This window comes from Agrilus planipennis, unplaced genomic scaffold (genome assembly GCF_000699045.2).
Source record: "Agrilus planipennis isolate EAB-ADULT unplaced genomic scaffold, Apla_2.0 scaffold28, whole genome shotgun sequence".
NCBI classification, from domain to species: Eukaryota; Metazoa; Arthropoda; class Insecta; order Coleoptera; family Buprestidae; genus Agrilus; species Agrilus planipennis.
In genome coordinates, this window is record NW_020438897.1 from 663,755 (window position 1) to 675,911 (window position 12,157).

Below are 12,157 nucleotides of genomic sequence, written 5' to 3' on the forward strand. Positions count from 1 at the left end.
GCCTATGAATAAATCTTTTCAAAATGATAATAAAAATTTGTACAAACTAACAACTATCGTAAACTAATATAAATATAAAACTTAACTTACAGCACGTCTTCTAAATATTACAAAAATATATACAATGACTATACACAATGATTATATACAATTAACAAGGACCGAACATTCCGCCCACCGAAAAAATACAATTTTTTCCAAACGTAAATTAAAGGTCCTTATATGATACTATGTTCATGTCTCTATAAATACACACTAATAACTAAACATAAGTTCTATCTTTACATAACACCATTGTTTTTCACATCACTACACAATTAGGGTTCACTTACTGTCACTGTCTGTTGTTGCTGATAAGGAATCCGCTCGGCGGTTTTTTCTTCGATCGGTAAAATGCATATCTTTTTAACCGGCCGTTTAATGATTCCTTCGGAAGTCCTGACAGTCACAACCCTCGTTACGTTGTCCTGACCTGGGTGAAGCTCTAAGATGCGTCCCATACGCCATCGCATGGGCGGCAAGTTGTCATCCTGAATCACAACCATGGTTCCCGGGTTCAATCTAGGATTTGTAGACGAAGTCCATTTACTACGTTGTTGTAGCTGGTGCAGATATTCTGACTTCCATCGTTTCCAGAAATGTTGCAACATCTGGACCAGCTGCTGGTACCGGTTCAGTCCAGTTGGTTTGATGTCATCCAGGTTCGGCTCTGCAAAACTAGTTAGTTGCCCGACAAGAAAGTGACCTGGGGTTAAGGGGATAAGGTAAATAGGATCTTTTGATAGAGGAGACAATGGACGGGAATTCAAACAAGCCTTGATTTGCGTGAACATGGTGTACAGTTCTTTATAAGTTAACCTAATGTCTCCTATGACTCGTCCTAAGTGACCCTTTATTGATTTAACGGCACCTTTCCGTAGTTCTCCAAAGAGTAGTGCTGAAGGGGGAATCAGGTGCCAGTTGATTTGATGTCCTGTTGAATAATTCGCTATTTGCGCATTACGGCTTTCATTAGCGAATAATGTCCCGAGTTCTCGCAATTCATTGCATGCTCCTATGAAATTAGTACCTCTGTCTGAATAAATATACCTACACATTCCTCTTCTAGAAATAAAATGTCTCAAACAGTTCAGAAATGCTTCGATGCTTAAATTGACAGTCAATTCAATGTGCATAACGATACTCGCTATGAAACATACGAAAGTACAAACATATGCCTTCGGTGTAAGCTTACTTCTGGTCCTTGAGGCATTCTGAAGCCTACCGCCCACCCTAAGGAGACCATGTCTATCTAAAACTGGGTTGAGTCCACGAATGTTACTTGTTTTCACAGTACATTTACCCCTTGTAAGTTCATTGACCACCCTTTGAAAATCCTTACATTGTGCTAACCTTAAGAGTACAATTCGTGCAAGGTTACGTTCATTAAGAGATAGTAGAGCATAATTACATTCTGCCTTTGTGGTCCTATAATTTTTGATAAATTGAAAGCACCATGTAATGGCTCTAAACAATTTATTGGCAGATGAGTTTTGCTCGAGAATGTCGAAATTGAAGCTACTGTGAACTAAATGTGAGTATGTTCCTTGTCGTTCTTCTGGAATTGCTGCGTCTTGATTATCAAGCGGTGATGGCAACCTTTCCGAATCCCTTGACAACCATGACGGTCCGTTCCACCAAAAGTTAGCATTGCATAATTCTTGAGGGATAAGTCGCGTGCTGTTTGTAGTTGCGTCACATTCTTCTGATTTACAAATACCTTCCGCCTGATGTAAAAGATTGTCACTAGTGGCTAATTGTTCTGTACTTAAATGACACGACGTAAGACAGCTGTCGGTACCCTTATTTGAAGTTACTGTACCGCCTAGAATCCAACCAAGTTGCGTCTTCTGTAATATAGGTTGGTCTGGATGTGTTCGTATTTGTCCGAAGCATAGAAGGTCCCAAAACAATCCAGCTCCAATTAGCAAGTCGATCGGTCGCGAAAGGGAAAATTCAGGATCAGCTAGCGTGATTCCAGGGGGTAATTTGAATTGATCCACACTGAATGCTACGTTCGGAGTGTAGCTGGTGATCCGTGGCATTATCAAACAGGTCATTGTCCTTGTAAAACCACTTGTTTTGGTGTGCATCTTTACTTNAGGTTGGCAAACGTAGCAAATGAAAAATACGTCAAAATCTTGTACTTATTTTTCCAGCTGATTATTCAGTGATCCGCTGAGAGAGTGCAAATTTAATCTCGTATAATTACTTAATACTTATAATATATTGTATCAATAACTACGAATTAAACGATAGTTCAATGTTGTATGTATATTTATGTACATATATATAATACATCTGTTGTAAATATACAATTATTGTGTACCTAAGGGTTACATACATACATAATGATATACTTTTCAAGAGTTGGCGAATAAATAAAGCAGAGAGAAACTTAAAATTTGGCGATATCGATTAAGGACAGGATAATGATTTTAATTATTGATTAATCCCTCCAAACTTAAAAGTAGGATACTTTTATTAAAAATTTAACAATATAAACAAACAAGTAGGTACATTTTGACGAATATTGCTAATAGTAAATATAGTATAAAGCTGTGTTCTTTTCTTTAATTGTTCGATTTTTATTAACTAACTATATAATGCAATGGACAAATCATTCCTAATATTATTTATTACCGCATAAATAATGCGCTACGTGAACTTGCTATCGTCTCTTACAGTTTATAACAGTATAGGCAGAAGTTTTAGTTTATTCGCCCGCGCGGTTTACATTCAGTTAAAACACAAAAACACAAAATTCTAATTTGAGCGTCTGACGAGACATACCTATTTTTGAAACGAAATAAGTCAAAAATAAAGTCGTACAAGTGAAAAGAGGTGAAAATTGAGCGTTGGTGGGAAAAGCGAATGGATGGTTTAACATTACCAACGTAGTTAAATTTTGTTCATTCAGTTTCGCTACACGACGCAAGAAGAATTTTCCTATTAGCATTAAATCAAACAGAGTTGTAAACGACTTTTAATTACTTCCAAAAATATCAACAACTACCACAAAGAACATACCTTTTCTCACAATGAAATAATTCAAACTTGTAGTTTATTCATGTTATACCCCTTTTGGTGCGTTATGAGTAAAATTTTAGCATGCCAAGTCACAACCTCTATCAACTGTATTCAAAAATATTGTTTAAGTAAAAATTAACCATAATTATTATGCGTATTATAAGTAAGTAAGTAAGTACCGCATGCACATATTAAAAATTGTAGAAATAATTATTAAAAAATACGAAAATATAAATAAAACATTTGTATTTATATTACAAATCATAGAGAAGTGGAGGCAAATGTTAATTATAGAGCAATAGAGATAAGCAGAGAATAGTACATTGCTCGCCAACGGTTAATTAGAAAATTCGGAAACTATTGTTAAAGGTGTATGTCTGGCAGAAATAAGCCAGATAGGTTAGTAAAGCACCTTCTCAGGCATAAAGGGCTTGTTGAAGACATGTTAGAAGCTAAGATACAGGTAGATCTAGATTTGATTACTGTTAATAAATAATTAAAGATGCGGGATGTTCAAGTTTTAGGGAAATGTGAAGATTAGCTTAGGATAGAAAAAAGTGGCACTCCGTGTCCGATCAGTCTTAAGATTGATGACCTTATGATGTTGACCACATCCATACAATTTTAATAACAAACGTACAATTCCTTTAATAAAATCTGCACGCATTTTTTTATTGTAGGTATTAGGTACATTACACTCAAAGGGTTTTTGTAATTTTCTCAGAAAATGTGCAGAATTTAGAGGGGTGAGGGGGAGGCACTTCGGGAACGGTTTTGAAAGTAAATCTCTGGCTGATACGTTAATATCAAAATATGACATCTTTCAAATCTGAACATAAATGATTATAAAATTATATCTAACAATGAGACATAAAAAGACTTGAATTTAAAGTACACACTGTCTTAACAAATATGATAATCGTTAACAAATAATGAGGCACTGGGGAACATGAAAAGAAAAAACGTAATTAGTACGTCTAACGAATTGATCGAAGTTAAAAATAGATCTAAATTAAAATTAAATACTTTATAAAGAAATGCTACTGATCCATCAAGAAAGTTTTACTCCAACAACTGAAGTAAAAGCTTTGATCCTTTAAATTAAAATTAACTACTGTTGTTGGCAGCCTCTCTCATCTTTTCTAATCTTATAATCTTCAGGTTTTTTCTATTCCCAATTCACCAGTCTCCTTGCACACGGAACGTGGTATAACTCAATTTATATTGATCAGATATAAGAAATAGTGAAGTAACTAAACAGTGATTTACCATCCTACAAATAGTATGTGGAAAGGACAATTATATATTAATTAGTTCCGCCCCAGGACGTTAGTTTCAATCGTAGTTCCTTCTTACTTCGTCGAAATGCTTTTACATATGGATTGAGTTCTGTTTTTTAACCACTTAAAATCGTTCAATTTAGAATTGCTTTTGCCAGTACTTACTAATTCAACTGATGGACAGATATTAAAAAATAACATGAAGCCGATGCCCCAATAAAGTTATCCAAAGTTTATTGGGACAACAAATTTATAATAACTCTCATAGATGGTACGTGAAGTCAGAAGCTCGAGTTCGATTTCCGGCGAGAGTGTGAGAGTAACAACAATTTTTTTCTTTATTAACTTGAGGTAATTTACAGTGGGAAGAAATTAAGTCGATTTCACATTCATCATCATCATAAGGTCGTCAGTCCTAAGACTGGTTGCACGCGACATCTACTCTTTCCTATCCTGAGCTAAAGTTCGCATTTATCTAAAACTAGAACAGCCCACATCCTTACCTATTTGCGAACAGTAATCTAATCTAGGTCTACCTCTACCCCTCCTAACTCCTGTTTCTGCCTCTAATATGTCTCTGACTAGACCTTCATGCCTGAGAAGGTGTCCTACTAACCTATCTCGCCTATTTCTTATTGACTTCCTTAGAGTCCTCTGTTCTTCTATTCTTTCCAATACCTCTTCATCTCTAACCTTTTCTACCCACGATATCCTCATCATCCGCCTATAACATCACATTTCGAACGCTTCTAATCTTTTCTTTTCCGCCGCGCCCACTGTCCATGTTTCGTACCCGTACAATGCCGTGCTCCAAACATACACCTTTAACAACCTTTTTCGAATTTCTAAATTAACCGTTCGTGAGCATAAAAGTGACTTTTTTTTATTAAAGGCGACACGACCCTGCGCTATCCTCTACTTTATATCCCTACTACTCCTTCCATCCTGACTTATCTGACTTCCTAGGTATCTAAAATCAGCCACTTCTTCTATTTTTTCGTCTCCTACCTTTATATTCGCTCTTTCCCTACTTTTTCTTCCCTTACATATCAGTATTTTAGTTTTACTTTTATTTACTTTCATACAGTACTGATCTGTCAGTACCGCTTCCATTTTATTTAAAGCTATCCCTAGGTCCTCCTTGCTAGATGCTAATACTGCTATATCATCTGCAAATTTAAGCATACTAATCTTTTGCCCTTGCACATCTATCCCTACAGTTGTACATTAATGTTTGATAATTATTAGAATATTAACCACTTCTAAAAGTAAACACTTTCTTAAAGTATTAGAAATGGATACATGAGTTTCGATGACTCTGTCACCTAGTAGGTACGTTTCGTCGTTGCTGTCACCTGTCGTAATTTAGTAGCTACGGCATCGAGTTCTGTTCCCGGCGAGGGTGCGACAGCAGCAACAAATTTTTCCTCATTAACTTGAGGTAATCCGTAGTGGGAAGAAATTAAGTTAATTTCACATTAATGTTTCATAATCACTACAAAGTATAAGTCGCTTCCCGAAATCTGTCCCTATGTATGCTTAGATCTTTAAAACTACGCAACGGATTTTGATGCAGTTTTTTTAAAAGACAGAGTAATTCATGAGGAAGGTTTATATGTATAATACATGCGTAATATAGTAGAGATATACTGATAATTTTAGAGGTTTCTAATGTGATGTCGTAAATAAACACATTTTTGTGCGCATACATTGCAAACGCTGTCTGAACCCTACGAGATAGAGCAAAATAATGTACTACAGTATTGTACACCTTTAAAAGGTCTACGAAAAAGTCCGGGATGGTAGGTACATGTCTACATCTTAGGGATAATCCACAATAACCATGTTTTATCCTTTACTTTTTATGAGAAATAATGGCTTATTTACGAAGCAATTTTAAGCAATACAGCATTAATTCTTATCCAATTAAGTACTTTTAAATACATCGTGCATATAAAATACCTAGATCAATATGGCCCTTTAGAGCATGTAATTTAAATGAATATTTTCGAAGATATTACAGATTTAAAATGCAGGGACACAACGGTTGCGGCAGTACTAGCGGTTTGTATTGTCTAATGACAAAAAAACTGTGAATGTTGTATATAAAGACATTCTGTAGTATATTTAGTATCAGCATTGCATCCGTGCGAAGCTGGGGCGGGTCGCTAGTTATTAAAATAAAAGATAAGCAGATATGACGTTTTCATTATTTCTGGTTAGCTATTTACAATTAATTTCCCCTTATGCTATAAAGCCTTGCCTAATTTCTTACAGCCTCTGTAAATTAGGTATATAAATATTGATGTACTATGTGGAATTTTAACAGTGTTTTTATTTTATTATACGTAAAAGTCATTATGTGCGAAAATTGTTTAATATCTTATATTCATTAAAAAAACATTTATTTCAACGCTGTTCTGTCCTAATCAATTTTGCATTTTGCTATATAAAATTGTTTGAGAAAGAATTGTTTTTCTTGTACTGCAAAGAAGGCTATTGAACAATCGAGCAATACGTAAAGACGTATCTTCTTGTCTAAAGTTGATGTTGCTTTGAAATTAGTATTCATAGAAGGATTCATGCGCTCCCAAAAAAAAGTTGGAAACTTGTTAATTCCAAGGAAACTCCGTTGGGAAACACTGCACAAACATGCGTAAAGTGGAGACAAAAGAAAAAACAAACCCGTCGAAATTGTAATACCAAACAAAACTTTTTTATCTACCGACGTTGTAACCATATTAATGACGGATATATTTAATTCAGATGCCGTTGAAAACGCTAATCCGAACAAAATATTAACCACGCTAATACTTCCGATTAAAGTTAAAAAAGATATAAATTGAATTGGAAAAACAACCCTTATTAAGTTTTTATCGTTTTATTGAACAACTTTAGAGGTCTATGTCTTCAAAATTGCTACCCCTCGTAATCCTATCTTATACTATTATACGAGCCATAGTTATCTACAGTCGAACTTGAATAACTAGAATTCTTATAATTCGAAATTATTTATTTGTTTACTTGACATGTACAATGTTTTACATATGTTCCAAAATGTTTAACTCGAATTTCTCTATTTTTCTAACTCGAATTTTTCTCTACCTCGACATTCGAATGTGTATCTCACATTATAAATTGTCTCCTCAATTCGAATTTCTATTAATTTTCTTTGAAAACATAGTCATAATAATGGCTCGAATTTTCAACTATTATTACCACCACAAATTTTAATTTTGCAACAAAAGGCAAACAATGCGCGTTTTTCTTGACTAAAAATCGCAATTTCGATTTCATTTGATCTAACGCTTGTAATACTTTAGTGGCAATAAATATCCACCAGATGGCCGTACACTATCTGTATTTGAAATTGAAATTCTATTTTTTGTTTGTGAAACTAAATGACTGAAGAGAGTTTGTTTCTATTTTCTTTGAGATTTTATGTTTATTTATGTTTCAATTAGGTATATTAAACTTATAAATTCTACTAAGTATCTAAATTTTAGATGGCCCTATCATACATCTAGTATCTACTCTCTATTTAATAATTGCTTTGCTTTGCATGTTGCGTCCGGCCTCAGAAAAGCTTGAGCCGGCCCTGCATTTAGATGGTTCGATTTAGGAATTAAGTATATTTGTTTGTAATCGCGTTCTCCAAAACGCCTCCAACCATTTCAATGAACTGTATAATATAGGAGTTTACACGGACAAGGGATAGATCTGGGAGAATTGGTGTTCTCAATGCTTCCCGCATCAAGCGATAAACTTGATTTCGCCACAGAGATCATCTTCTCAACAACTCAGAGCTAGAGCGTAATTTAAGTCTACTACGCCGAACTCCACGAGTTAGAATTCTACCAAGTAGTCAGATTTTATAGTTTAGATAAATTTTGGGTCAAAAACTAGGACAATACAAAATAGATATAGATCGTTTTACATATACTATGAGCGAAGCTCCGTTGTCGAAATATTAAATTAAAATTTAGAACTTATGCTTTACTAATAAGTGCTAAAAGTGGCTGAAAACCACAGCACCGATGTATTGTAGTGAAATTTGTTTAATTATCGGTTCTGAGTTTTAAGTTTATGTGATGCTATTTTATTAAATCTCTTTCAATCTTAGTACAAAGACTAACTCATGTAAATAAAGCTTTAAAAAACTTGTTTTAAAATAGATAAATCTACGGTAGTCGAGTTCATAACTCAATTATAAGTCCATAAGGCAAATATTTTACCTACACTAAATGTTACCTTTGGATTTGCAAAAACTTTAGGCAAGTGCAACTACGAGTACCTACCTATAAAGTTTTAGAATTTATGTATGTTCAGTTTTAATACTGCTTGTCTGTAGGTACATAAATATATATTCCTTCTAAAAACTCAAAAATTAAAGCTTGCGATTAAAATCTTTCCGTGGATTTTTATTGGATGAAATATAATTTCAATTTCGTTGTTATTTCATTGTGAAGCACTGACTTTGATTATTCATTGTAAATGTCATATAATACTTCTGCAATGAGTTTAGAATTTAGACATTTCTTCTTGGAAATGTATTACTTCAACGTTCCAGTTCCATTAAAAATGGTTTGTTTTAAAATAACTAATATGGGAAATCACACATTTTTATAACACGTAGATATAAACCTGTTAGGTACGATAGAATAGAGTTTCTGTCATCTTTATATCATCGTCAACTAAAGTCTTCATTCCAAAGACGGGTTGGATACGCACCTCCACTTTATCCTATTTTAAGACAATCTACGCATTTCTCGAAAACTGGAAAAACGTACGTTTCTAACTATCTGCGAACAGTAATTTAATCGATAAAAGTCTACCTTGGCCCTATTAACAACTGTTTCTGCTTCTATTATGACTCTAACTGGCACTTTATGACTAAAAAGGTGGCCTATCACTCTACATCGCCTATTTCTTATTAACTTCCATTGCGCTATCTGTTTTACACCCGCTCTGCTAGCTCCTAATTTCTAACCTTTTTATCTACGGTGTTTTTAACAGCACCTTTATACCATCACCAACCTTTTTTTTTTCGTAGCGCCCACATTCCACACGTTTCACATACCTACATGCAGTCGCCCTCTAAACGTCCCATTTTCCAAATTTCCAAATTAACCGATTTCGAACACAAAAGTTAGATAACGTTTTTTAATTATTTATATTTTTCAGAACTGCTACTTGTAAGTATACTTATATTTATTATAGTTACATATTTCTTTTTAATCAACTAAAATTGCTAAATTGTCTACAAAATCATATTCGAAACTACTACAGATTCTATTACTTCTTTAACATTCTTTACGATTAATTGCTACACCAACCACGACTATATTAGCCCTTTTAATTTAAATGCAAATTGAAAGTAGGTAGCTGTAAAAATACTTCTTTTTTTTTATTCAGTTGCCATCACTAACAATAAGAAAAGTCAATTGCGGTAAAAAAGGAACGAAATGCCACGGATTTACTTAGCAGTTGTGACTCGACTTGGCCCGAGAAGTTTTCCAACTTGCTGAGAAGGTAACGTCACGTCACGGAGACATCAGAGAAAACTTGATACGCTTCACCCTGCGATCCACTTTCGTAAACTGCCCGTTCGATACCGGGAAGAATTGAAAAACCCACCATCATGTTACAAATATCGAAAGGGAACATTATTAAATATTCAAGCCGTCGGTTCTGCTTTATAAAAAGGAAAGAAAATTGAGCGCAAACATTTTCCGTAAATTTGTTATGTTACCGTCATGTCTCTACTAAAAGAAAAAGTTTTAGAGTTTTTTATACGGATTGTATTCCAAATAATAGTGTCGTTTTACGGCAAGTATATAAGACAGTCCAAAGCAAATTAGAAGCAAGCTTTTGAATTCTCTCAAAATTCTGCTACGTGAATGATTAACATTGTTACACTGGACGTAAAGAAAAAGTTATTCTTGGACCAGCGGTGGCTCGTAGATGTGGTAGATAAGGGAACAAGTGACCTATCGAGTTTCTAACTAAACTAGAAATCTTGTGTGGTCAAAATTCGACTCATTTATTTTACCTTACCATAATATAAATTATGAAGAAAAAAGTTTTGGCATATAAACTAGCCGAAATATCACCTACCCATAATTAACAAAACGCACTTTTTAAGGCAAATATTTTCTTAGAAACCATGTTAAATTATTGTTAAAAGCTGCTGCAAATTTTCCAATATGTATTTAATTATTTTTAGTGTCCGACCGAAACTGGTTTTTACGACCGAAACCGAAACCGAAACTTCCTTATACGGATCATGTTTTGAGAGAAAAATAAAGAAAACGTTATTATAATCAGTCAGTTTTATTTTTTATCTTTAAATCACATAGCTCTGCAGTCTTTGACATTTTCACTTATTGATAATCAAATCAAAATCAACATAACAACCCCTCATTTAAGGAAATACTTTAATTGCGCCTTAAAAATACTTAAATTAGGTGAGATGTTTATTTGAGTAAGTAGAGTATACTTCGCTTGGATGGAATTTATCGCGCCGAACATGACCTAGCAGAGCGCGAGAACTCCCGAACGCTGTTTCGGTTTCGGTCGTAGTTTCGGCAGGTTTGCCGCCGAAACCGAAACTCGTTTTTTTTGCCGAAACTCGACCGAAACCGAAACCGAACTTTCGGTCGGACACTATTTATTTTACATAGTAACACACTATATAGTTACCTATTTTAATAATCGCTTATTGATCTCCATATGTATTTATATCACTCTTTGAATTTTGAGAAATATTTAGCTATTAATCGCCATTGTGTAGTAATTGAGCATTCTTCGTATTCGGAAAGTTTCTCGCAATTTATTTTATTGCATATTAATAAAGGTATCTGTTAGCTGTACATAGATACTTATAACTTATGACCGTGGCTGTAAGCATTCAAGTGCGATATAGAAGGTGCAAACAATCCGCATTATCGATTTCTGCCTCAGACATACGCTTATAAAAAAGCTTTAATTAAAATTATTTCTTGTCAGCACAAGTCAAAAACTGAAATTTAAAAAAAACTGGGTAGTTTAAAAAGGTGGGAAAGCCCCGTGTATTTTTTAAATGTATTCATAGTTCAATCCCGTATTAAACAGTGTAGCCGTAACAACTGAAAAAACTTTTGTTTAGTGCCAAAAATATTCGTGTAGTACAAATAATGAGTCACTGAGTTATCTACTATTCAAGTGTAACAGAACGGATAGGTGAGGCATACTAAGTTTTAAATAGTGTACACATTCATACACTGGCACATATCACCTTTGCTTCTCGTACAAATTTCGATTTTAAATTTTTATAAAGGAGATGATTTTATGTGTTCGTTCATATTTGTTGCAAAGCAGTGTTTTTGTATTTTTTTTTCAACTTCAACAGCTTATCTGTTACATTTTTGTATTCTACATAAGAAAACCGTGCGTGCCTGTCTATCACAGCCAAAATTATCTCGAAAACAATTTGAAACAAAAATTTAATATTTGGATATTGTCAGAAAGATCCACATATTCCCATCTCTATTTTTGAAACTACTGAAACTGGACGTTCCCTTATGGTACGATATTTTTTTTGTATTACATTAATTCGAAAAAGGTTGTTAAAGGTGTATGTTTGGAGCACGGCGTTGTACGGGTGTGAAACATGGACAGTGAGAGCGGCGGAAAAGAAAAGGTTAGAAGCGTTCGAAATGTGGTGTTATAGGCGGATGATAAGGATATCATGGGTAGAAAAGGTTAGAAATGAAGAGGTATTGGAAAGAATAGGAGAACAGAGGACTCTATGGAAGTCAATAAAAAAT

At 34.2% G+C, this 12,157-nt stretch overlaps 1 protein-coding gene across 1 annotated transcript; it reads right to left on the bottom strand.

The window, feature by feature from the left end:
* Nucleotides 1–317: 317 nt before the first annotated feature.
* LOC112904043 lies at nt 318–833 on the bottom strand. The gene has a single exon (XM_025973193.1). It carries the CDS (start codon nt 831–833, stop codon nt 318–320), a length of 516 nt encoding a protein of 171 aa, XP_025828978.1.
* Between the last annotated feature and the right edge of the window lie 11,324 nt (nt 834–12,157).

Coding starts and splice junctions, on each gene's coding strand:
- LOC112904043 (XM_025973193.1), bottom strand. CDS start 833: ATGTTCACGCAAATCAAGGCTTGTTTGAATTCCCGTCCATTGTCTCCT.